At 52.8% G+C, this 22815-nt stretch overlaps 10 protein-coding genes and 1 non-coding gene across 11 annotated transcripts; 6 read left to right on the top strand and 5 right to left on the bottom strand.

The window, feature by feature from the left end:
- Positions 1 to 167: 167 nt before the first annotated feature.
- BKA58DRAFT_400616 (uncharacterized protein) lies at positions 168 to 1027 on the top strand (the record flags this gene model as incomplete). Its single annotated transcript, XM_046171605.1, has 2 exons — positions 168 to 468; positions 582 to 1027. The coding sequence occupies 2 exons, from the start codon at positions 168 to 170 to the stop codon at positions 1025 to 1027; spliced, it is 747 nt and encodes a 248-aa protein (XP_046025952.1).
- A 926-nt stretch (positions 1028 to 1953) lies between these two features.
- Positions 1954 to 3426, bottom strand: BKA58DRAFT_455924 (uncharacterized protein; the record flags this gene model as incomplete). Its single annotated transcript, XM_046174573.1, has 3 exons — positions 3021 to 3426; positions 2714 to 2971; positions 1954 to 2276 (listed from the first exon to the last, which is right to left on the bottom strand). The coding sequence occupies exons 1-3, from the start codon at positions 3238 to 3240 to the stop codon at positions 1954 to 1956; spliced, it is 801 nt and encodes a 266-aa protein (XP_046025951.1). The 5' UTR covers positions 3241 to 3426.
- A 2765-nt stretch (positions 3427 to 6191) lies between these two features.
- Positions 6192 to 6278, bottom strand: BKA58DRAFT_t34. The gene has a single exon. It is a non-coding gene; the product is annotated as a tRNA-Thr (tRNA).
- A 686-nt stretch (positions 6279 to 6964) lies between these two features.
- BKA58DRAFT_358473 (uncharacterized protein) lies at positions 6965 to 9338 on the top strand. Its single transcript, XM_046168712.1, has 2 exons — positions 6965 to 7323; positions 7371 to 9338. The coding sequence occupies exon 2, from the start codon at positions 7432 to 7434 to the stop codon at positions 9196 to 9198; it is 1767 nt and encodes a 588-aa protein (XP_046025950.1). The 5' UTR covers positions 6965 to 7323; positions 7371 to 7431; the 3' UTR covers positions 9199 to 9338.
- BKA58DRAFT_381878 (RNA-binding protein Vip1) lies at positions 9339 to 10430 on the bottom strand. The gene has a single exon (XM_046170050.1). It carries the CDS (start codon positions 10297 to 10299, stop codon positions 9526 to 9528), a length of 774 nt encoding a protein of 257 aa, XP_046025949.1. The 5' UTR covers positions 10300 to 10430; the 3' UTR covers positions 9339 to 9525.
- Positions 10431 to 10765: 335 nt separating this feature from the next.
- On the top strand, positions 10766 to 12175 carry BKA58DRAFT_381876 (uncharacterized protein). Its single transcript, XM_046170049.1, has one exon. It carries the CDS (start codon positions 10948 to 10950, stop codon positions 12163 to 12165), a length of 1218 nt encoding a protein of 405 aa, XP_046025948.1. The 5' UTR covers positions 10766 to 10947; the 3' UTR covers positions 12166 to 12175.
- Positions 12176 to 13823, bottom strand: BKA58DRAFT_381875 (major royal jelly protein-domain-containing protein). The gene is made up of 3 exons (XM_046170048.1): positions 13489 to 13823; positions 12465 to 13433; positions 12176 to 12407 (listed from the first exon to the last, which is right to left on the bottom strand). The coding sequence occupies exons 1-3, from the start codon at positions 13622 to 13624 to the stop codon at positions 12256 to 12258; spliced, it is 1257 nt and encodes a 418-aa protein (XP_046025947.1). The 5' UTR covers positions 13625 to 13823; the 3' UTR covers positions 12176 to 12255.
- On the bottom strand, positions 13824 to 16312 carry BKA58DRAFT_468162 (subunit 17 of mediator complex-domain-containing protein). Its single transcript, XM_046175096.1, has 3 exons — positions 15834 to 16312; positions 15347 to 15780; positions 13824 to 15294 (listed from the first exon to the last, which is right to left on the bottom strand). Exons 1-3 carry the CDS (start codon positions 16118 to 16120, stop codon positions 14042 to 14044), a joined length of 1974 nt encoding a protein of 657 aa, XP_046025946.1. The 5' UTR covers positions 16121 to 16312; the 3' UTR covers positions 13824 to 14041.
- A 232-nt stretch (positions 16313 to 16544) lies between these two features.
- BKA58DRAFT_314224 (IMP-specific 5'-nucleotidase 1) lies at positions 16545 to 18170 on the top strand (the record flags this gene model as incomplete). The annotated part of the gene is made up of 5 exons (XM_046167466.1): positions 16545 to 16601; positions 16719 to 16739; positions 16862 to 17009; positions 17084 to 17829; positions 17877 to 18170. 5 exons carry the CDS (start codon positions 16545 to 16547, stop codon positions 18168 to 18170), a joined length of 1266 nt encoding a protein of 421 aa, XP_046025945.1.
- Positions 18171 to 18724: 554 nt separating this feature from the next.
- On the top strand, positions 18725 to 20057 carry BKA58DRAFT_144035 (uncharacterized protein). Its single transcript, XM_046164651.1, has one exon. It carries the CDS (start codon positions 18876 to 18878, stop codon positions 19563 to 19565), a length of 690 nt encoding a protein of 229 aa, XP_046025944.1. The 5' UTR covers positions 18725 to 18875; the 3' UTR covers positions 19566 to 20057.
- Position 20058: 1 nt separating this feature from the next.
- On the top strand, positions 20059 to 22706 carry BKA58DRAFT_144198 (HEC/Ndc80p family-domain-containing protein). Its single transcript, XM_046164654.1, has 3 exons — positions 20059 to 20213; positions 20267 to 22263; positions 22327 to 22706. Exons 1-3 carry the CDS (start codon positions 20178 to 20180, stop codon positions 22538 to 22540), a joined length of 2247 nt encoding a protein of 748 aa, XP_046025943.1. The 5' UTR covers positions 20059 to 20177; the 3' UTR covers positions 22541 to 22706.
- The last annotated feature ends 109 nt before the right edge of the window (positions 22707 to 22815 follow it).

Here is a 22815-nt window from a genome sequence, read left to right as displayed (position 1 = left end):
AAACTAGTCTAGACTCTGTTAAGAACAGCTTCATCCCTACTTAGAATATTGAACCATGAAGACTGAGAGTTCGATAGCAGTGAAAGAATACAACATAGTCCAAAACGAAACAGGATCTTTGTAATGCAGTCCGAAAATCAGTGAACAGAAAGTCACAACGGCACAATATGTACTCCTGTTGGCAAGTTGTGACGAATATCGAGAAAAAAGAAAAAGACCCCGACCATTCCAGTAGCAGTAAAAGGAGACCCGGTTCCCCCGGTCTCTTACTTTCATCCTTGGCATCTCTATACCTTCTATCCCTCGATTTGCTCTTACGCCTTGGATCCAACAATCGACATTCCTTCCTCCACAGCAACACATCGCAGCCAGTGATATCCTCCCGTGATTGTCGCCATGTCAATCACCTCTTTGGATCAGATCCGCGGCGTCGAAAAGTGGCTCCAGATCGAATAGCTCTGCTCCCCCGTAAGTGTACTTGCCTTGCTTTCTTAGCGCATGCTAACAGAAAGCACAGGAGGACACGCCCGTTCCATCTCTCCGCGGCCCTCCCTCTTACCTGTTCATCTGAGATATTCCAGTGGACGACGAGGATACCGACGACGACGACTGCCACTACTCGGCCAAGAACCATGCAGTTCATGTGGGATGCATGTTATTTCATCACGAAAGCCGTTACAACCCCAAGCCTCCCGCTGTCGAAGTCGAAGGCTTCAAGGCCACTCATCCAAAACACCCCATGATTATCCGCAATGCCGAGACTTCCCAGGAGGAAGTTGGCCTAGGGGTTCTCGGGCGCTTTCTCTTCTCCGGTGATCGTAGACTGGCAATTGGAGCGACCGCGACCGATGCGCCAGTCAATGTCTTGTACACTGGCGTCTTTGGTTGTGGTTATATACCTGAGTACTGCGACGCCTACACGATCGAAGGAAAGCAGTTCCAGGGTATCGACATACTGGATTGGAACGAGGTTTCATTTGAGTCGTCATACCGGAGGGATGAGTCTACGTCCGTTGAGGAGGTGTGACGACGCGTTTACCGAGAGCTTAGGATCTTACCAATCCCCAGGTCTTAGACATTGGTGCTAGGTCGTGATTGAGGTTGCCAAGACTGAAGGATGGCGGTGCTGGAATTTGTATTGGAGAGGCGGTGGTGGAAGGCAGCTGGCACTAAGTATTATTGGAACCCAATATACCAACTGCCGGTTCTCTCTTCTGACATACATCTGAGTGTGTGATGTACTTTGGTCCATCCGCTTCATCACATAGTACTACAGTGATGCGAAGCAGACGAGCGACTGACAACTTCTGAAATCCATAGGTGCCTATCCAATCGGATTCTCTCGAACGGAGAAGTATCGTTAACACAAGAGCTTGTCGGTAACTCCAATGGATGAATAGATGGACGTGAATGGGTGCATGAACATGAATGAGTGGATCAGCATGAATAAATGGATGAAGCTATGGAGGAGCAAGGTAGCAGCAGCTCCTTTAACCAGAGGCACATCGACAACGTCACCACTTCCTTGGCCCTTGTCCTTGCGGCAATGGCCCGCTAATGCTCATCTGCTTCTGAGCTATCCGCGTCCTAGATCTGCTTGCCATGCATGTTTCGAACGTGTTCCAGAAACCATCTCTGGTCTTTGTGCGTTGGTTTCTGGTATAGCAGGCATACGACCCTTCCTCCGTTGGCATCTCGGAGGTCTATCCTGAAGGCGCGGATGACTTGTTCGTCAATGTGAAGTCTGAGCCATACTTTTTCTTTTGCGGCTAAATAGAGTCAGTGTACATGCTTCGTAGAGAGGGGAGTAAGCGGACCTTGTGGCATGGTAGGGTCTGCTACGCATAGAAAACAGCGCAGCTCCTCCGTGCCATTGATCAAGTCTTCCGTCTTGCTGACCCAGCGCCTAACAAATGCTTCCCACTCTTCGAATGTTCCTTCACATTCTTCATCTTATTCCACCATGAGCATTTGGCCCTGTGTGAATCCCTTCCAGGCCTCTGGCTCGTCCCGTTCATTATCCAGTGCTTCGGCGTCCATCACTTCGTCTTCTTGTTCTCTTCGGTCATCCATCTCTTCTACCTGCCGTTCCATCTCTTGCCTGCCCACCGATATACCCCCCAATGTCTTGCGCAGGGTTTCTTTGGCGCGTTGAGTAATAACTCTGCGGCCGTGTTTGCGCAGCGTTAGGTGCTCGTCCAACCTTTTCTTTATTTCTAGGAATGCAGGCTGATCGGTACCTTGTACCAGCGCTTTGTATTTGCCTTTGTTTTTGGCTGTGATGTAGTATACGTCGTCGAGGGGGGAGGGGGGAGGGGGGCTGTGTTCTTGGAGCTTGCCGTGGGCTTATGCTAGGATGTTGTGAAGTTCAGCCTCGAACTTTTCGTACTGCGGATCCGAGGTAATGAGATGGCGTGCGCGTGCGTTAATCTCTTCTTTCAAAGAACTGCCTGATGATTCTGCCGATGCTTTCTTGTCCCACTATAGGTCCACGAGATCAGTAAATGTCTTCTGCATGCGAGAAGGTTGAGTAGATAGGAGAAACCGGAAAGAATGAGTACTTACGAGTCGGTTAAATGCAGAGAAAAACTTGCGGATTGATACGCTTGTGAGTCCTTCGCCGCCCAGCCTAAATGAGGTTACGTCTTTTCTCCCGAACCCATGTTGATCGTGGTTGAGCATAGCGGTTGGGTTAGCCGGGTCGAATGCATACTCTTCGCTTCCTGCGCGGCTTGTCGTCTGAACCCATACATCGTAACGTAGCAGAGGATACCGACGGAGAGACAAAAGTCTTGGTGTTTCCTGTTCAGGGCATGCGCTCGCATTTCTTGGTCGGTGATGAGCTGACACCCCGTAGTTGCCATGACAAACACGGCCTGACAGACTATCTCTGACTTGGTCGGGGGGAATCGATCAGAACCGTCGCTAAGCAGAACGTCGAGATGGTCGACGAATAAGCCTCGCGTGTATGCTGTAGAATTTCGGTGTATGAATCTGATTCCCGAGCGTCCACGCCTTACCCTCAGCGTACAGGAGCGCGCTCAGGCCCAGGTGTAAGCGTTCTTGTTTGGGGGCAAAAAAGAACTCGCGCGAGCCTTGCACGTTGCCCTGTTGATCCTCATGCCCCTTGAGAAAGCGAAAAGTCACAATACACGCATTCTCCTGTTCGAACTTCTCCACCTTCACGTCAGACCAGCGTAACGTGTGTGACTCAGCGCGTGTGGGCATACTCTCACTCATTGCTCCACCGAGCGGAGCGCCTTTGTGATAGTTCTTTCCGATCGTGGAGGCGCCGTGTCGCACAGCGGTGATGTATGCGAGAACTCACGCGAGGTAGTGTTTGGTGTTGAGCACACCCTCTTGGAGGGTCATGACCTCGGCATACATCAGCCTGGGCTCAAAATCACCCAGCTCGTTCTTTTCTCGACGTCCTGTCGGGAGCTCTTGTTCCACGGCGACCGTATGAATATGCCTTGTTACGCGGGAGTTATATTCAGTCTCGATGGATTTGAAGTTGTGCGTAAACGAATCAATTCAGAATTGGAGGCTATGCTTGTACTGGTAGAGTGTACCCGCCTGGGAGGTGTTAGTTTCTAATTAACGTAAGGGTTTGGATATGAAATGCCTTTGGCTTGTCGGAGAGTACCCCCTCCGACGTCGTCGCTATACATTCGACGAACCCACAAACGAAATCAATAAGCGTTTCTCGGCTGTACATCGCATTCTCGTCTTCGATCTCATAGATGGTCTTGTAATACTCGAAGTAGTTGCCGCGGGCTTGCTTTCGCTCCGCGATCGTACTAGGGGCAGACTTATCGTAGGACTGAGACGGCTTCGACGTTGCTTTGAGCTTCTCCTTGCACTCGCTACTCAGCGCAGCCATTCGCGCAGCCATCCCGGCTGAGGCGGGCTTGTATGGGGGGAGCAAAGACATCGCGTCCCATTGGGTTGTAGGGAGTGAAGAAGGTGTGCGAGGTGAAGGTTTTGGAGGGCTAGCGTGTGGAGAATAATGTTGATACTGAGTTCTGCGTCGGGCTGCTGAGAAGCTTGCTCGCGCAGGTGCCGTTAGTTGGTAAGGTACAGTCTGACGCTGAGAAAGTGAGGATGAAGGCTGCGGGGGACTCGCGGCGAAGAATGGTGGGTGCAGTGTTTCGGTAGATGATGTTTGCTTGGCGCGTAGGTTGGGAAGGTGCGAGGCACCACATCTCACCTCACCTTGCGGCATCTACTCCTTGTTCACTTCTTATCTACCGAAATTATCGTCCGCTTCTCATCTCCTGGTCTCTCCATCTGCTTCTCCTCAGCTGGTTCTCACCACGCGGCGTAACCTTTGTACGAGGCACCGCATCTGAACTCACTTCGCTGCATCCACTTCTCATCCGCTTCTCCTTTCCTGGCCTGCTTTCATGTAGAATACCGTTCAAGGAATGGCGGATGACGGGGCGATCAAAGGCAGCGTCAGTGACATTGACAAGAAGCTCGAAGCCTTCAATGGCCTGGCGACCAAGACAAGAATGAAAAAGTTCCTCGTTGAGTTGAATGGAACCATTCCCAAGTTCAAGGACCAGGTCCGGCATACAGGCAACGTATCCGAACTGAAGATCCGATACCGCGAACATCTAGAGAAGGTGTTACCTTGCGTCGCTTCATCTACTCACCCATTAATTTCGTTACCTCACAGCCTATCGTAGCGATCCAAACAGACACTCCGATACCCCTGCGTCATTCAGGAAAAAGATTTAAACACCCTAGAGCCTACATCAACTCTTAGTCAACCAGTTTGCATGTGTTTATCTTAATGTAGTCTGCAGACGCGTCCAGTTTTTTCCTGTATCAGGCGTGGAGATTCTAGAGTCTCCGCTTTGTGCCACGACACGACAGAAGCCCACAGATCAAGATCTCTCGAGCAAGCTTGGGCTGCTGAATGAGCACGTCTGTACCTTTGTCGTAGCTAAGAACTCGACAATAGTGACTTGCAGTCAACCAAGAGGAGAAGTCAGAGCTGAGGGGCTTTTCGAGGCAGTTCCTTGGGCATAACTCCCACCTCAACAAGCCGGGGGTGAAGAGAGACGTCCTGCTCGCTGTCAGTAAACAACCTCTGGCAACTTGGCCGATCGGACGAGGGAGAACGTCGATGATTGCGAGGAATACATTGGACGACGCTAGGAAGAATGTCAGTCTTGTCAAGGGCAAGCTGCCGTCTACCAAGAGTCCAAGCCTAGGTGGGGTGGGCGACGAGGAGACTCTCAAGCCGAAAACGCGAAGACGGAGGCCAAGGGTAGTAGAGGACGACGAAGAGGAGGAAGAAGAGGATTGAGTTACTATCGCTGGGGGGTTAGTTAGCCAGATGCACTTCAAGCTTACGCGTCTACAAGAACAGAGTTGACATCATAATAATATCCACATATTCCTAGTCTTCTCGGCTCTGTTTGCTTTATAAGATGGATGTGTCGAACTATACTGCTGCACAAAGTTCTCCGTGTAATAGTGTTGAGGCGCGCAAATTTCAACTTGGAGTTTCAAGAGCCGAAATAAGGAGAGAAGATTGTACTTCTGGATGGCGATGGAGCCCTGGGCGGCGCTGGCCTAGTGTTCTTTATGCCAGATGTAGAGTGCAGGCAAAGAGTCAGGTTCCAGTCGTGCGATCATAGCCGTAGGACTGCGTAGGCGAACTGGTCCGGTGATAAAAGATGTAGGGCTTCATGTAGAACGGGGAGCATGGTGGTTGCGAACTCTGGTATAGTCGCTATCCCATGGTACTTAGACAATCCCTACAATGACCTATTAGCGAAGAGCCGCACAACCGTATTGCAGTGCCAACAACAGAAGCGACACATAAAGCCTTGCTGCATCAGATGACAACAAAGGCAATGAATATCCAAGTCGCCCCAATAGACCGCTAGGCATCTAGCTGTAGATTGTTGAGGCAGAAGTAGCTTTTGTTGGCGACATGCCGAGGTCAACGTCTATGTTATCGGCAAGCTTCATAAAGATGCGTTTTGGGAACATGTTAATCAGGGTCCACATGACAGGCGCTCTAGCAGTCGTTCTACCAACTGCGATATCCTGTTGCAGCCTGCAAAAATGGCAGTTTTTTCTTCACGAGCACAATCTAAAAAACATTCAGTACGTTACAAAACTATCGCAACCTTGATATAATAAGGACATTAGATGAGGCAAAAAGAACGATGTGCCTTCCGCCAGAATTGAACTGACGACCTCGTCATTGCAACCCATGGGCTTACTAGTGACGCGCTCTACCACTGAGCTAGGAAGGCTTTTATGGAGAAATTTTCATTTAAGGTAAATATAACTCGTGTTGTGCGTTATGCCTTTCTGTCACAGCGCGGCTTCGCTCGGACCACCTCAATCCCCAGCAGCAGCACCGCTTAGCTTCGGATGACGAAGTCGCGCATTTCGGCTGCAGGCAGGTTCGTGAAGCTAGTCTTTTAATGAGCAGGTCGGTGGGCGTGAGATGTGCAAGATTGCGTTCGTCGCGTGGCGCCCCTATGCGTCAAGCGTTGCGCTTTGTCGTTCCATGGGCACGTTTAACAAATGAGGAAGGCGCTACATAGCTCTCGCTCAGGGCTATTGCTGATCGCTTCATTTCGCGATGATCAAAGTCGGATTTTTTTTCACAGCAGCAAATAGATGCCCTTGCCGCGTACACTCGTTCGCAAATAGAGACGCGTTGGATCAGCGTCGCGCTGTCTTTGTCGGCTGAGACGCGATCGCAGTTTCAGTGTCAGCGCGGGTGGTAGCAAACAACATCAACAACAATCGCATCAGCGACGCAAGCGCATGACATTGGCAGGACATGCAAATATGATGTAAATGAAAGCACGGGGTGGATCTCCGAGTGTTGTGTGGAGGTGGATCTGGGGCGGGTGACCAGTTAAGCGCAAGCTCATTCACATGCCACCTCGAGCCCGCCAAGGCACCAAATTAAGAACCAGGCGATTGAGCATCTCCCGCTGATCGCGTTCCTTTCTGCCAAAACCCCTTCAAACACGACTTCTCCCAACACCGCGACACTTCCACCAGACAGATCTACTGCCAGGCACCGAATCCTGGCTCCAACCATTACCATTCCCAATATTCCACTACAACCATCTATGGGCTCTGCTTCCTTCGCCGCGACCGCTTTCCTACCCACCGCTCAGCTTACCGCAGTTGGCACCTTCTTCCCCTACACCGCACTGAGCTCAGGCCTGAGAAAGACGGACGCCTCCTTCGCGTCGCTGGTTCGGCTAGGGGTAGGAGTTCCGCCGTGAATCCTCGCGGCGGACTGTAATATTGGTTTGCCCAAGACCGGCGTTGGATGTGCGCAAATTTCTTTCTAGAGCGTGCGCAAATGCTGACTTGAGCAGAATACGGGCGCAGCTTGGAGAGTGACGACTCTTTATCGCATTACCCCTCACTACCGTTACCATGGTTTTCGCATTCGACCAGAACGATGCCCAACTTCCGGCCAACGCGCCGCGAAACCCTGAGCCTGCCATTCCCGAAAACGACATGTTCGCTCCGGGACCAATGGACATGAGCCCACCCAAAGCGCCCCTCCACGTAGGAACCCCGCCGATCAACATCGTCAGCCCTATGCCACAGCGCGCAGTGCAGCCCGGCCCCGAAGGCAAGCAGCAGGGACCAGACAAGTTGGATTTCGACGCTGTGTTCAAGAAGGCCCAGAAGAACAAGAAGAAGAAAAAGAAGGGTCTGAAAGCAGGACTACAAGCTACAAGCGTCACCCGGGGTTTTCACACTCCAGTCACGTCTGGTGGGGAGGAGTCGGACTATTCTCTCGCGACCACCCCGCGCTTCGGACCTGTGCGCTCTGGACTGCCCAGCGTTACCAGCAGCCCGGCGCTTCGACCCCAGTCCACCGCGGGAGGCATCAGCAACCTCAAAGCCCAGCTGGAGGCGCTGAACCTAGGCCCACGGAGCGATTCACCCATGAAGGATTCCCCAGGAAAGGGTGTCGCTATGAGCAGGGTCACATCGCAGTTGTCGAGCAACACCAGCATGTCTGGCCGGGAAAGTGACAGTGACCGCACGGAGATGGAGAGCTACGAGATCGACCTCAACGCAGAGGACTTCAGCATTGACACGCTCTCCAAGACTTCGACCATGTTGAACAGTGGCATGGCGCGCAAGATGACGGCCGAGGATTTTGAGCCGTTGATGTGTCTGGGTAAGGGCAGCTATGGCACTGTCTTGCTGGTTAGGCAGCGCGCGACAGGCCGCCTTTTCGCGCAGAAGCAGTTCAAGAAGGCTTCCATTACTGTGCATAAGAAGCTCATCGAACAGACCAAGACGGAGCGAAATGTCCTAGAGAGTGTGAACCGCCACCCGTTTATCGTCAACTTTTACTATGCCTTCCAGGACCAGGAGAAGCTGTACCTCATTCTCGAGTATGCCCAAGGAGGCGAGCTGTTCCACCACCTTGCTGCTGAGCGCATGTTCTCCGAAGATGTGGCTGCTTTTTACATGGCTGAAATGGTGCTTGCGCTCGACCACCTTCACCGCACAGTCGGCGTCATCTACCGCGACCTCAAGCCAGAGAACTGCCTACTAGACTCCGAGGGCCACTTGCTTCTTACCGACTTCGGCCTCAGCAAAGTCAGTCTTGACGAAGATAGCCCTTGCCGCTCCATCCTCGGTACCGTAGAATACATGGCCCCGGAGGTGGTCCAAGGTCACGAGTACGGCGCGGCAGTCGACTGGTGGTCCCTGGGCGCACTTGGCTTCGATCTTCTCACTGGCGCTCCTCCGTTCACGGGTAACAACAACGCCAAGATCCAGGAAAAGATTGTAAAGCAGAAACTCGCACTGCCCTACTACCTCAGCGCCGACGCCAAGGACCTCCTCACTCGCCTCCTTCGCAAAGACCCCAAGAAGCGCCTAGGTTTCAACATGGCCAAGGACCTGCCGAATATCAAGAAACATAGGTTCTTCCGCAAGATCGATTGGAAGAAGTTGGAAGCGAGGGAGCTGGAACCGCCCATTCAGCCACTCATTACCGACCCGGAGTTGGCGGAGAACTTTGCTCAAGATTTCACTGATCTGCCGCTGAGTCCTGTTCTGACGAAGAAGTTTGACGACTTGATGTTTGAAAGTCAGGCTTCTAGCAATCCTTTTGGAGGGTTCAGCTTTGTGGCTAGTCAGAGCCTTTTGGACAGTGGAGAATGGGGATACTAGAGGGATGTGAGGAACGTTGGTTTTGTCTTTTCTGCTTTCTGCATGCTTAGTAAGGTCTTCTGGAGTTCCCACATTGTTTACATGGTTGTCCGAGAAAAGAGCGTAATAGAGCAACATCACTACGCATAGTACAGTGGTCAAGATCAATGGCTACTAGATAGAATTGTTTCTTTGTAGGTTGCTAAACTATCTTATTCCAAACTCCATGCTCGTGCCGTCATCGGTATCATGCGCAAGTATTCATACAGACTGTAAACCAAGTGGGAATCGTTGAATCGAAAGAAATGCCGTTCCAGTCCTTCGTCGTCAGCACAAAGGTGTTCGCATCTAGGAAGTAGGAGCGGCGGCGGCGGCGTAGGACTCGCCGCTCTTCTCGTTGCTACCCTCGGCAGGCTTCTCGCTGCTCTCAGTAGCGACACCGCCCTCGCTGGCAGACTTCTGCTTCTTAAGGTCGGCCAAATGCCTGGCCTCGTTGTGGACGTCCATAACAGTCTTGTTTCCCTGCTCGTAGAAAGCACGGAGCTTCTGTCCGGTGGGTGTAGAAGCAGCCTTGTCGAAGTAGCTGGTCATCATGTTGAAGGCAGCGTAGCCCTTGTTTGTTATGCCCAACTTCTGGTCGACGACCTGCGCCTTCTGTGTAGCCTGAGTCTTCTGGTCGAAGTTGTTGAGGACGTTCATGAACTTGGTGCTGTAGCCGTTCTGCTTGTCTGCTGCAAGGGCCTTCTCGATGGCCGTGTCGGAGATGGCATAGCCGTGGGCGAGGTACTCGGCGATGATGCGTGCGCGGGGCTTCTGCTCCTGCTCGATGTGATGATCACCGTCCTTGGCGTCGTCGGCGGAGGCAGACTTCTCGCCGGCAATCTCGTCGATGCTCTTAGCGGACGTGACCTGGACCGAGTTGTGGCCGAGCTGTGTGTTGTCGAGGAGGAGGGCGGTCTTTGCGGCGGCGGCCTTCTCGAAGGTGACAGAGGCAGACTGTGTGTCATCGCCTGAAGGCTTTACGCTGAGTGACTGGATCTTTCCGCAGAAGGAGAAGAAGCTCTTGATCTCATCCTCGCTGGTCTTGGTGGAGATGTTCTCGACGTTGACGGTGGCAGCCATGTTGATGTATGTGTCAGGTGTTTTGAGGTGGATTTGAATGTAGTGGTATAGTGGTTGAGGGGTATTGTGAGTCTTTGAGTGATGCAGTGGACAGGGTGTGTTGGCGAAAGGGTCTATTTGTAGCAAGAGGGGTATGCAGCAACCTGCCAGTTCAAGGAGGGCGCAGCCTAACAACACGCATGGGCGATGACGTATGCGGGGCGGTGCTAGTGGCGTCTAGATGCCCACAGCTGGCGGGAACCTTCACGAAGCGCCTCTTGGGCCGTCTTGCATGTGAATGTCGACTGCTGCTTATTGCTTCTTCGTACGTAGTTCATGGCGCAGGCTGTGGCACATCGTTGCCTGATGCGAGTATTCTTGCGAGCTTATGAGAAACAGTGGAGCATAGCAGAGACTTGGGCTGAAGGCGAGACTCGGAACCCGCGCTACCTTAGTATGTAGAATGTGAATTCATTCCGTCAAAACATTTGCGCATCAAGAATTGTTACAGATGTGTAGCTGAGTCGAAAGTGATGCTTGTTATGGACTCCGTTACTCCACCAAACCTCGGCTTTAGCAAACGTCATAGCTCCATCTTTCCAAAACATCTTCCATGAGCTCCGCAGGCTTCCAATTCACATCGCTACCAAAGTGTCTACGCCACTCACGATGGCTTCCAAAATCATCTCGCCGTCTCCGCGGTTAGCGCAGTCGTGTCTGCGCCGCACACGACACCTAGCCCCGGCCGTATCGCGACTTCCGCAGCGCCGCTACATCTCGGCATACGGCTACGAACAAGCCAAAGCCCTCACATTCTCCGAATATGGCGAGCCTCCCACTGTGCTCTCTCTGCACGGTCATTCCATTTCGCCCCCACACAGCAACTTTATGACATTGCGCTTCCTCGCTTCGCCCATCAATCCCGCCGATATCAACCAGATCCAAGGCGTATACCCTTCGAAGCCGACATTCACCACCAACCTAGGCACACCGAATCCAATCGCTGTCGCCGGAAATGAAGGTGTGGCGGAGATAATAGCGTTGGGCGAGGGAGTCAAGAAGGAAGGCTTCAAGAAGGGCGACTGGGTCTTCATGAAAGGTCCCGGCTTTGGTACATGGCGGACACACGCAAGCGCCACCACGAACGATGTTGTAAAGCTCGACGACCAGATGCGCGAAGGCATTACCGCGATTCAAGCCGGCACCGTTTCCATAAACCCATGCACGGCATACCGAATGCTTCGCGACTTCACAACGCTCTCCGAAGGCGAGTGGTTCATACAGAATGGAGCGAACTCAGGTGTCGGACGTGCCGCCATCCAACTAGGTAAGAAGTGGGGTTACAAGAGCATCAACGTAATCCGTAGCCGGGAAGACAAGAGCAAGGAAGAGGCCATGAAGAAAGAACTTCAAGAGCTGGGCGCAGATGTCGTCATCACGGATGCAGAATTGCAATCGCAGGGCATCAAAGACCAGGCCAAAGAATGGACGAATGGCGGTCGCGCTCCCATTCGCTTGGCATTGAACTGCGTGAACGGAAAGGCCGCTACCGCAATGGCCAAACTGCTTTCTTCCTCATCGCACTTCGTTACTTATGGCGCCATGTCGAAGCAGCCTTTGACTATTCCCGCGTCCATGCTCATCTTCAAGGACATCCACTTCCACGGCTTTTGGGTAAGCAGATGGGCGGAGAAACATCCAGAAGAGAAGCAGAAGACGGTCGCCGATGTACTGGATATGACACGCAAGGGCGAGTTTAGGGATATGCCTGTTGATGAGATCAAGTGGGAGTGGGATACCAAGGGCGACGAATTGATAGGCAAGGTCAAGGATACTCTGGAGGGCTACAGGGACGGCAAGGGGATTTTCGTGTTTGGTAAGACGTAGACTTTGTAATTTTCAAAGCTATATACGTTCTATGGCATATGCACATATGTCCAGTTGTATCATGAAACTGTGGTACTGTCCATCGAAACTCTATTGCAAGAGCACTCTTGAGCCGTTATTAGGCAAAGGCGCCCTGAACAGCACAAACGGTCTCTCCCTGTCGTCCGTACCAGGATAGAAGGACGAACTAAAAGCAAGCTGGTTATCAGTGAAGTAAAGATAGCCATCGCTTCCAACGGACACTACAACACGTCAGTTTACCATCCAGACACCACCAGCACAATAAAATGAAGACTTACTGGTATCCACCCAACTAATCCTCGGGTCCCTCACAAACAACGTCATAGACACATTCTTCGGATTATGAAACCCAATCTCATTCTGTTCCATATTACCCGCATAGATGAATCCATTCGTATCCGTCTCAAACCCATCGCTCACACCCCTATCACCCCGATTATTCACCGCACCCAGCGCCAAAAGCTCAGACGCTTGACTGCGGTCCCGCAGGCGCTCGGTGGGAATACTGTATAGCGTGCGTCCACCAACAGGGCCAAAGTACAAATGCTCGCCATCAGCGGACAAGGTGATACCATCGCTTCCTAAGGGAACGGTGGTAAGCGGCAGACCAGGACCGGGGATGTAGTATTTCGGTTCGCCCCAGACATATGGCACGAAACCGCGCTCCGCTCGTGACTCCTGTGCGCCGTCGAGATGGCGCCAGCTCTCGCCTGTGCCTAGGTCTACAATGACGATTCCATTGCGACCCTCGGATGACGAATCGGTGATGTACGCTACACCCTTCCCAGATTCAGTGACGGAAGGACGCAGGTCGAAGCGCACGTCGTTGAGGTACGAGTCTGGGTATGCTACCGTAGGAGGGAAAACAATTGTTTGGATTACCGTATCGGATTCAATGTCAACACCAACGAGCTTGGGGCCGCCGGTGGATGCCAGAACGAGGGTGCCTTCTTCGGTTAATGCGCGGCCTGTGTCTAGGATCCAGAGCCGGTCCTGAGGGTCGAGGACGACGCTTTGAACGCCGATGAGGTAGTTTTGGTAGTTTGCGCCTGTTGGTGGGGTGGTTGTGTAGTTGATGGCTCCATTTGGCGGATTGTTGATCTCGGCGCTTGGGTACGGTGTTTCGGTGCCGTTGGCAGTGAGCTCTGCTACAGCATGCCTGTTGTTGGTGCCTGTGTTGGTGTTGTTGGGATCGAGACCTGCTGGGTAGTTTGAGAATTTACGACCGCCCTTCGATACGGTGATACCTGGGACTGATGTTAGTCGTTGTGTATGTAGGAGACTACTACGGCGTGTTGGTACCGGTAGGCCATTGATCGTTATAGAGATGGACAATTTCGAGAGGTGGGCCGGCAACACCGGGGTCAGAACGAATGCGTTGTGCGCTGGACAGCCCAGGAAGCAGAGCGCTCAACGTTAGTACAGAAAGAGACAGCATGTTGGACGCGACGACAATCTAATGACGGGTATCAAGACTGACGGCATGATGCTTGACATGGCGGTTTATATAGCTTCGAGCATGCAAGCGCGAACTGTAAACATTACCTCATCTGGGCAGATAGTATGTGAACGTCAGTTTGCGGCTCGGCACTCTTAGTCTACAACGTCATGAACATGTCAGGTACCAGGGTAGAACTGAGGAGCTATTGACCTCGGGACGATCTGATGTGGATTTGAGGCTGCACGAAGTGAAGCTATCCGCTTACGGCCTAACCTTTTCGACGGCTCACCCCGCTTTTGCTGGGTGCAACACCACTGGCGCCATGATATGCATGTTGCAAGCGACCGAAAATCTGCTTGATTTAATTAGATTCATCATGGACTTGATTTACTACTTGTTTTCTCCCATGGTTGTTTAGCCAACCCACTCTTTGATAACGTCTTTTAGAGAAGCACTATCGTCTGTCTCAGTCCAAGTATGCGATTGCTCCCCGTCTTCCGCTTCCGACGCCGCGTCTACCGCCAGCGCAGTCACCTTTAGCTCCCCGTCGTTGAAGTCAACTCTGATATCCTTTGTAGACTTGAGTCCCTTCTTGGTTTCCTTGCTTTGACGAATCGAGAGCCGTGGATCCTGAGTTCTCGTCTGCGCGCGCGAGGCGTACTCGCTCTTCAAAAGTCTATGCGCGATATGTAAGGACATGATCCAGTCTAGATATGACTTCAGCTCCTCGACAGTAGCAAATTTGTGCTGCTGGAATAAGCCAAGATCGGAACTCAGAGTGGATGGAAGGGTGAGCTTATGTTCTGTGCCAAACGTCGGTTGACCGATTATCGTGCGTGTAACGATGACCAGACTCTCCGGCTGTGTGCCGTTCGGGGTGGGTAGGGTCAATGTCGCTTTCCCATCGAACGGCTTCATGAAGATTTGAAGCAGCTGATCGGTTGCGGACATGCCCTTCTTCGGCGTCGTCTTCAAGCTCTCCGAAAGGACCGCCCAAGACGTCTCACGCGTAGTGTCCAGGCTCGCATCAAGACCTGCGTTATTCAGCGTTTTGGCGATGCGACCAAGGTAGACATAAAGCGAGTCGACACCTGCAATGTGATTGTATACCGCGAGTAGCGTACGCAGCAAAGGTGGAGGAGGCTTATCCCGCTTTTGGCCTGTCAAGGGAGGTGGAAGCTGTGATCTCCGATAGAGACGCATGCTGTGCTCATGGGCTAGGAGCAGTCGGAGCGCCTCGGCGGTGTTGCGAGCCAGCCAATCGTACTCATGCCCTTGGTTGTTCGCTATAGGATCGTCCCGGGGTACGCAATCGATGAGCAGCTTTCGATCTTGCGATGCATTGCCCACACTAGGCACGTCTATGTGAATGACAGAATCCCGAAATTCGACACCGTATGCTCGCAGCTGCCGGGTTTCGAGACTCATTTCATAGTACAGTTCTTCCTCTAGCAATGAATCGCGGGCAAGTTGAATAGACTTTTCGAGAGACCGGGCTGAAATCTCGCCGTCGAGAGGGAGTTGTGATGTGCCTGTCATCTTGCCGTCGACACTGATTCGCACACGGAATGTCTTCGGTTTCAGCGCGAGACTCGGATCGAGAATGATGCTGCCGTCCTTGTCCATCTGGAGAGGGGCGAAGCCACGCGCTTTGAAATGACCGCTTGCTGATACATTGTTAGCTTAAGGAAAGAGATGCGACGAATGAACAGTCTTTACCTTCGGGGAGTCCATAACGCACGGCAAAGGGCGAATGCCGTACATTCTGGCGCAGTCGTTGAATTGGCCATCCCTTGTCGGAGACGGACACTATCTCATGCCAGTACTTCGTCTCTCGACGGATCTCCTTCTCCAAGTGTTTCGCGGCCTTCAATATCTCGTCTACCGAAGAATCGAGCGCCCCCATACGTGCTCCCTGAGCAGCTATTTCTTGTTTGGACGCGAGATCCTGAACTCGTTGTACCTCGTCCGGCTTGCGAGTGCGATGTTCGTGGTTCTCCTTGCTCATGCCGAAAGAGCCGAGTGGTATGCCCTGGTTCAGGCCTTGCTCTCGAAACGTCGGACTGAAGAAGTTAAGGGCGCGTTTATTTGGGTCTTGGGAGAGTATGAGGGAGACGAGATCGAGCGCATTGGTGGCAGCGAACTTGGCCCATCTGTCTTTGGTCAGTATTGATCCTCCATACAGCGCGTTCGCGTTCAGACGTACTCCAGATGACTATACATCTCCTGCCCGGCTTTGAACACCTTCTCTAGCTGCTCCTGCCGGGAAGGCACCTCGTTTTCCTTCTTCTCCTTAACGGCTCCTTCTGCGGCGCCGTCTGGTATATCTTTGCCTGCGTCAATATCCTCCTGTAGCGACTGTTCGGTGATGTTGCGCAAGTGCCCGCGTTCGCTCGCCAGCTGCTCGATCTTGAACAGCAGATCATCCTGAGTCAGCTCCTCCTTCTTTGCGGCGGGCCATGGGCGCAGAGCCACGTTGTTCAATGGGTCCATTTTGATTGCGACTCTGGAGGCAGCCGGGGAGCTTGGGTGAAGCTCAGGCTGGGTTCCTGTGGTTTGTCCGACACTGTGGGCCCTTGCATAAAAGCCGTCGCTCAGTAGCGGCCGTTGCAGATCGCCGCTTATCGATTGTGGTTTCACCCATGCAACCCACGAATGGCACACGTTGCACGCGCAATCGTCAATCAAAAGCAAGGTACTTGTAGCTTTGCAGAGGGGAACCAAGCAGCTTACAGGCGTTAGTGTACCGTTGCGCGGGGATACCACCGGGTCACATGTGCATGGCCCCTTCTCTCTCCAGCCACTAACGGCGGTCTCCGATAAGCTTGGACAGACAGCTTAGGTCACAGTGACAACTCACAGTCACTGTGTCCTTCACTTCTCCTCACTCCTCCTTCACCGATTGAGGCTTTGCAAGATGACTACCAGATATCGCGTAGAATGTAAGTCCCAGCCACGGCTACAATCCCCAAAGGTCGACTCAGAGACAAGAACGCTAACTTGATGGCTTCCCGTGTGGCAGATGCCCTCAAGGTGTGTATAAATTACATTGACAAGCACCTGCCTTCAAACAACTAACATATCCCGAAAGACCCACAGGAGAGACCAGCTCGTAAGTATCCTGTGATACCCAACCAGAATGCCTAGCTAATGCAACGATACAGATAGAGTGGATCAAGGTAATGGTCTTCCAGCTTGCAAGACAGTGTGAGGCACATACTTATACTACCCAAGGGTCTCCTAGCCGTGCCTTTCGTCCTACACTCCCACCCAACAGCAGTATTCGAGCCCAACGATGAGTCAGTCGAGCACCAAGCCAATATTGCCCAACGGCGATATGCGGAGATTTTACGCGACGTTGAGGAGATCATCAACGACCACAGTATGTCTTGAAGCCATCGAAGCCGCGCGAGTCTGGGCGGTCTACAGCGAAATCGCAAGGTTAACGCAACTTAGTACAACACCAGAAAGATGGCAAACCCGACAGATCAAAGTTGAAGCTTCTCGTTCCAACAGTAGCGAACTTCTTTACGTCCTTAGCATTGCATGACGCTTTCATCTGGCAAGATCAGCGGCGCTTCATCAGCCACCGGCGCTTCGTGCCTCCGTCTTTCAACGACGTGCGTCTAGTCCTGAACACAGCTCAAGTGATGAGTCTCATCCGCAACGGTCCACTCGAACTCGTGACGTTTGACGGAGATGTCACCTTGTATGACGACGGCAAAGACTTGACAGAAGACAACCCAATCATTCCCAAGATTCTGCAGCTCATGCGTCGTGGATCAAAGATTGGCATTGTCACAGCCGCAGGGTACACAGAGGCGAAGCCATACTATGGCAGACTGTACGGGCTCCTAGACGCCATCCAGGCATCCGATCTGCCCCTAGAGGCTCGACAGAATCTGATCATCATGGGCGGCGAAAGCAATTTCTGTTTCAAGTTCGACGAGAACAGTCCAGTTCTGCTGCGCCTGATTCCGAGAGAAGAATGGCTACTCAAAGAAATGCTTTCGTGGCATGAGTCGGACATCAAGGACCTGCTTGACTTGGCGGAAGTTTCACTGAGGGATACGGTCAAAAACTTCCGCATGGAGGCAAGTGTCGTCCGGAAGGAAAGAGCGGTGGGCATCGTACCAAAGGAAGGGCACAAGTTCTGCCGAGAGACACTGGAAGAGACCGTCTTGATCGTGCAAAAGATACTCGTAGGTTTTGAGACCATGTGGAATGCTTGCAATGCTGACATGGCTAGGAAATATCCGACGTCGGCCAGCGTCTCCCCTTTTGCGCGTTCAACGGCGGAAACGACGTATTCGTCGACATCGGAGATAAGTCCTGGGGTGTCCTTGCTTGTCAACGGATCTTTGGAGGAATTGAGGGCAGCAAAACGTTGCACATTGGCGACCAGTTCTTGAGCGCTGGGGCGAACGACTTCAAGGCTCGGCTAGCATGTACGACGGCGTGGATCGCGAACCCACAAGAGACATGCCAACTGCTCGACGAGATTACCGAATTGGACGAGGTGCATCAGCGCAAGACAAGATAAGAGTGGCCCGGATCAGGTTGTGCATAGCGATGACATCAGGGTGCTTCGGAAGCTACGGCGATAGGGGTCGCCCATGTGGCGGATAAACTTTTGGAGGGGTACACGGCTGCAGTGCGTGTTTGATGCATGTCGCAGCGAGTGCGATATGGGCCTAGATAGCCGTTGAAGATCATAGAAAGGGTCTCAATCAAATCGACATGCGGAGGCAGATGGCGACATAGGATGCGCGTACGGCACGGCTCTCCTGCATTATGCCTTGACGCTGACTCGGGTGGCTGACCCACTGCATTCTATGGTACAGTTGTCGCGCTAGAGGCTCGTAGGGGACGCGATGCAGGCACGCATTCATGCAGAGCTGCACGACGGTTGCTGACGCGCGCGTGTTTTGTCCACGTCTGGTTCCTTTTGATGTCGGGGCAGCAGGCAGGGCGTGTTTCTGGGGAAGGTCGAGGCTGACGCGCCGTATCCGCAGCGCCTCTGGTGTGGTGCAGGGCGCTGATCCCTGCTAACCGTCGTGTAATCCCTGGCCCGTACTCCGCTTCACGAAAGCACCTCCTGAGCTTCCACCCGCCTGCGGCTTCTGCGAGACTCTCTCATCTGCTGCCGCGTCGCTCCCAGCCTTCAATTGCCTCCACTCCACCGCAACTTGGGTTTATTGATCGCCCACCGCAATTTACCATACGAATCTCTCACCACGACACTGCAATGGGCTCCAACAAGTTCTCGTTCAAGCCACTGACGCTTTCGCCCATCAACTTCTCTTTGACCGAGGGCACGTCGATACCCGCGCCGCTCGACAGCCCGCCCGAGTCACCTCGCCCGCCCACGCCTGGAAAAGGCCCACTGTCGTCGCATCCTACCCCAAAGTCGCCTGGTTCCCCGCCGCAGACAGAGTCGCCGCCTCCAGGCAAAGCGTCAGAGGACTCGGCGGATGCACACCTCCAGCAGAGCCGCACCAGCGATGCGACCAGCGCCATGTCCCCCACGAGCCCTTCGAGCAAGCGGCCTGCATCCGTCCGCAAGTTCCTCGGCATTCGAACGCTGTCGTCCAACGACAGCTTGAAGTCGGACAGGCCGGGCTCGCCGGCTACAATCAACAGTCAAGCACCCAGTCTCAGCAGGAGGAAGAGCGGCAGTTGGTTCGGCAAGAGGAAGACATTCATCTCCGGATCTGTTCCAGAAGGCACTGTGGATTCCACAACCTACTCGAATGGTCGCACTGTCTCTCAACCTGCCGTACAGGCCGCGCAGCCACCCAAGCCCAAGGGCCCGCCGCCTCCGGCGCTGCCAGGCCTGAGCACCTTCGGTGTCAACGAGGACACGCTGAGTCTCGGCGCCGACGACATGTTCAAGGACATAGGAAAGGCAGATGTGCCCAAGTCGACACGGTGGTAGACGCCTAAAACACACTTGCAACGGGGGCATGTTGATGATGCATTTCTAACGGGTTTCGAGTTTAATGTCCTTATTGTTTATACCTTTCACGGGCCACAGGTTGGAGTTCTGAAAATTTGTGGCATCATTATTTTGGCTTGCATGTGCACAACGATACCCCAGTCGATACAGTATAGCGATGAAGTGGCACGTATGAGTGCGTCCTAGATGAGATCTTGTGGCGACTGGGGAGGACGACGGGGTTGGCAGCCTTCATTTACTCTGGCTTTACATATCACTACCTGCTAGCGTTCCCTTCGACGGTGCGTATTTGGCCATGGCATCTCTCGCCGCCGGTCGCTATAAATTAACACTCTTACCTTACTACCGACTCTACCTGCCTTGTATCCGAGATAATCAGACGTCAACAATGCAAGAAACGTACCCCACGTGGCGCGGACCACGCGCGTTGCTGCGGTGGGCTAGCGCGAAACCCTGATCACAACAAACATTGCATAGGCGGGTACGGGTGCATCAACACCAGCCCTATCCCACTCGGCCTCCCGCCTTCCTGACCCGCGACGTCGCGAGCAGACCGACAATCGCTGCATAAGTGTAACAACACATCGTAACATGGCCGACCCGGGAATGTTCTCGGTGCGCCGTCAGGTGAGTCTTGTTCGCAACCCCCTCTCGTCGCATCTCCTAAACCACGCGCGCAGACTCTAGGACCAGTAAACAACAACTCCTCCGCGATTCCCATGCCCGCTTCCGCCATGAAGCGCTCAAGCTCGATCAACAACATGAACCAACCCCAATTCCCTCCGAATCACGCCCGGTCGAAGAGTGGAAGTAGAATGTCCCTCGCGCCCGGTCGCCCGAGCCAGCCGCTCTTCCCACGCTCATCCTCTGGAACAGACCTTGCGCAAGGCTTCCAGTCAGTACATCGTAATTCGACAAGCAACTTCGGCGCAAGCAGTGCGCGCAAGAGCTTTGCGCCTGGCGCCTCCATATTCCAAACACCCGCCCCCCCTTCTGGTCCCAACTTCGAACAGAGCGCACAACGAAGGAGCAGCGTCTTCAAATCGCGAGCCTCGCATGTAACTGGACAATCTGGTGTAAAACAATCCTTTTTCCAACAGGCGCCTATGCCATCCGTCCCCCCGACGGACCCACGGCGACTCAAAGATGCAAGCACCCGTCAGCACATGGCTCAGGAGCTGCTCGAATACCTGACCCAAAACAACTTTGAGATGGAGTCTAAACATGTCCTCTCAGCAAAAGCCATGACTTCGCCAACGCAGAAGGATTTCAACTGCATGTTTCAATGGCTCTACAACCGCATTGATCCCAGTTACCGCTTTCAGAAATCAATCGACCAAGAGGTGCCAGTACTGCTGAAGCAGATGCGCTACCCATTCGAGAAGTCGATTATGAAATCCCAGATCGCGGCTGTTGGTGGAAACAACTGGTACACATTTTTGGGTCTTTTGCACTGGATGATGCAATTGGCACGCCTGATGCAGGCTTATGAGACCGGTACATACGACGACGCTTGCTTTGAGGCTGGCTTCGACGTCTCTGGAGATCGCATCATCTTTGACTTCTTGTCAGACGCCTACAGCACTTGGCTGTCTGCAGAAGACGACGACGACGATGAAGAGGCGCAGAAGAAACACATGGAGCCTCACATCCGAACAATGGCTGCGAAGTTTGATGCTGCAAATGCACAGCACCATGAGCAGGTCGCCCTTCTAGAGGCTGAGCACAAGTACCTCCAAGACCAGATCGAAGAGCTAGGCAAGTCCGGTCCCAGAATTCAAAAGCTCGAGGAGCAGATCCGTATCCTGGAAGAAGATCGCGTCAAGTTCGAGAACTACAACAACTCCATGGATACCAAGGTCAAGAAGTACAGCGACCGCTGCTCATTCTTGGAGAAGTCGATCGAAGAGATTGAAGCAGAGCTTGAGGCCTCCGAGAAGGAGCAGCAAGAGCTTCAAGCTATCATTGACGGTCGAGGCATGACCATCTCGGATATTGACCGTATGGCAAATGAAAGAGACCGCCTTGATACTTCCCTGCAGGCAACGACAGTCCGTCTAGAGGAGTCCAAGAAGCGTGTTGCGGAGAAGGAAGTCGCTGCATCCCGCAAACTGGACGAGCTCGAACAAACGATTGAGCGCTACAACAACCTGGGTTACCAGATTGGCGTCATCCCCTCCACAGCCGTCAACGCTAAGGGGCAAGACTATGAACTTGTCCTTACTATTACAGATGGCCCCAACTTTTCAGGTTCGCAAATGGGCGGCTCATCACAAGACGCATCAGACCGTCTTCTCCACGACGCAGGCACAGGGTACTCACCAGCACATCTGCTTAACCTAGACCTACGCGGCACAGTAAAGGCCAATATCATCGCACTCCGCAAGGAGATTGCAGAACGACGCAACCAAGCCCTAGAAGCTGACATGAACAACCACGATCTCCTCGACAAGATCAAAGAAGCCATGGACGACAAGCAAGCCGAAGTCGAAGCTCTCGGCCACCGCGTAGCCCAAGCAGAAGAAGAGCTAGAAAAGCTCCGCGAAATCACAAACACGCAAAAGAGTCAGTCTGACGCACAGATTGAGCGCATGGAGAAAGAGCTAGGCCGTATGCGTAGCGGCCTGGGAGAAAGCGTACAACTGATGGTACAACGAGAGATGGCCGTCAACATCGAGTAAGTTCTCCATTGCTCTTTTCCATTATAGCGTCTATGGACGAAGCTAATGATATGTTACAGATACGAACAACTCCAACTCCGCGCCAACGCCCTCCGCGAAGAACTCCACACAGAAATCGAGCGAATGCTCGACGACATTGTGCGCTTCAAACTCCACGTACAGAAGAGTTTGGAGGAGTACGAGCAGTTCATCGCTGATGAAGTGGAGCGTAGCTGTGAAGAACAGGATCTGCTCGCCGAGGGCGAGGATGAGGACATGGTCGAGGAGGCGTGAAGCACGTCATTTGAGAACGTGACATGAGCGACGGGTTAATGCGTTGACTATGAGCTTATGATGGAGTTTCTGGTGCTAGATACCACGTTGATGTTGATTGGGAGTTTGCAAAGGAACCTTTTGGGAGGGTTGTTTTTACGGATACCTTTCTGAGATACCTCTTGTCTTTTTGATTAGCTTATTCAATTGGTCGTTGCTTACGATTATATATGTAAATTTGATCACCTTTGCGTATCTTCATATCTCTTTATCATACAACAGGTGGGTATACACCC

The sequence above is a fragment of the Alternaria rosae genome (assembly GCF_020736505.1).
Source record: "Alternaria rosae strain MPI-PUGE-AT-0040 chromosome Unknown BKA58scaffold_4, whole genome shotgun sequence".
NCBI lineage: Eukaryota > Fungi > Ascomycota > Dothideomycetes > Pleosporales > Pleosporaceae > Alternaria > Alternaria rosae.
This window is presented reverse-complemented; position numbering and strand designations above follow the sequence as displayed.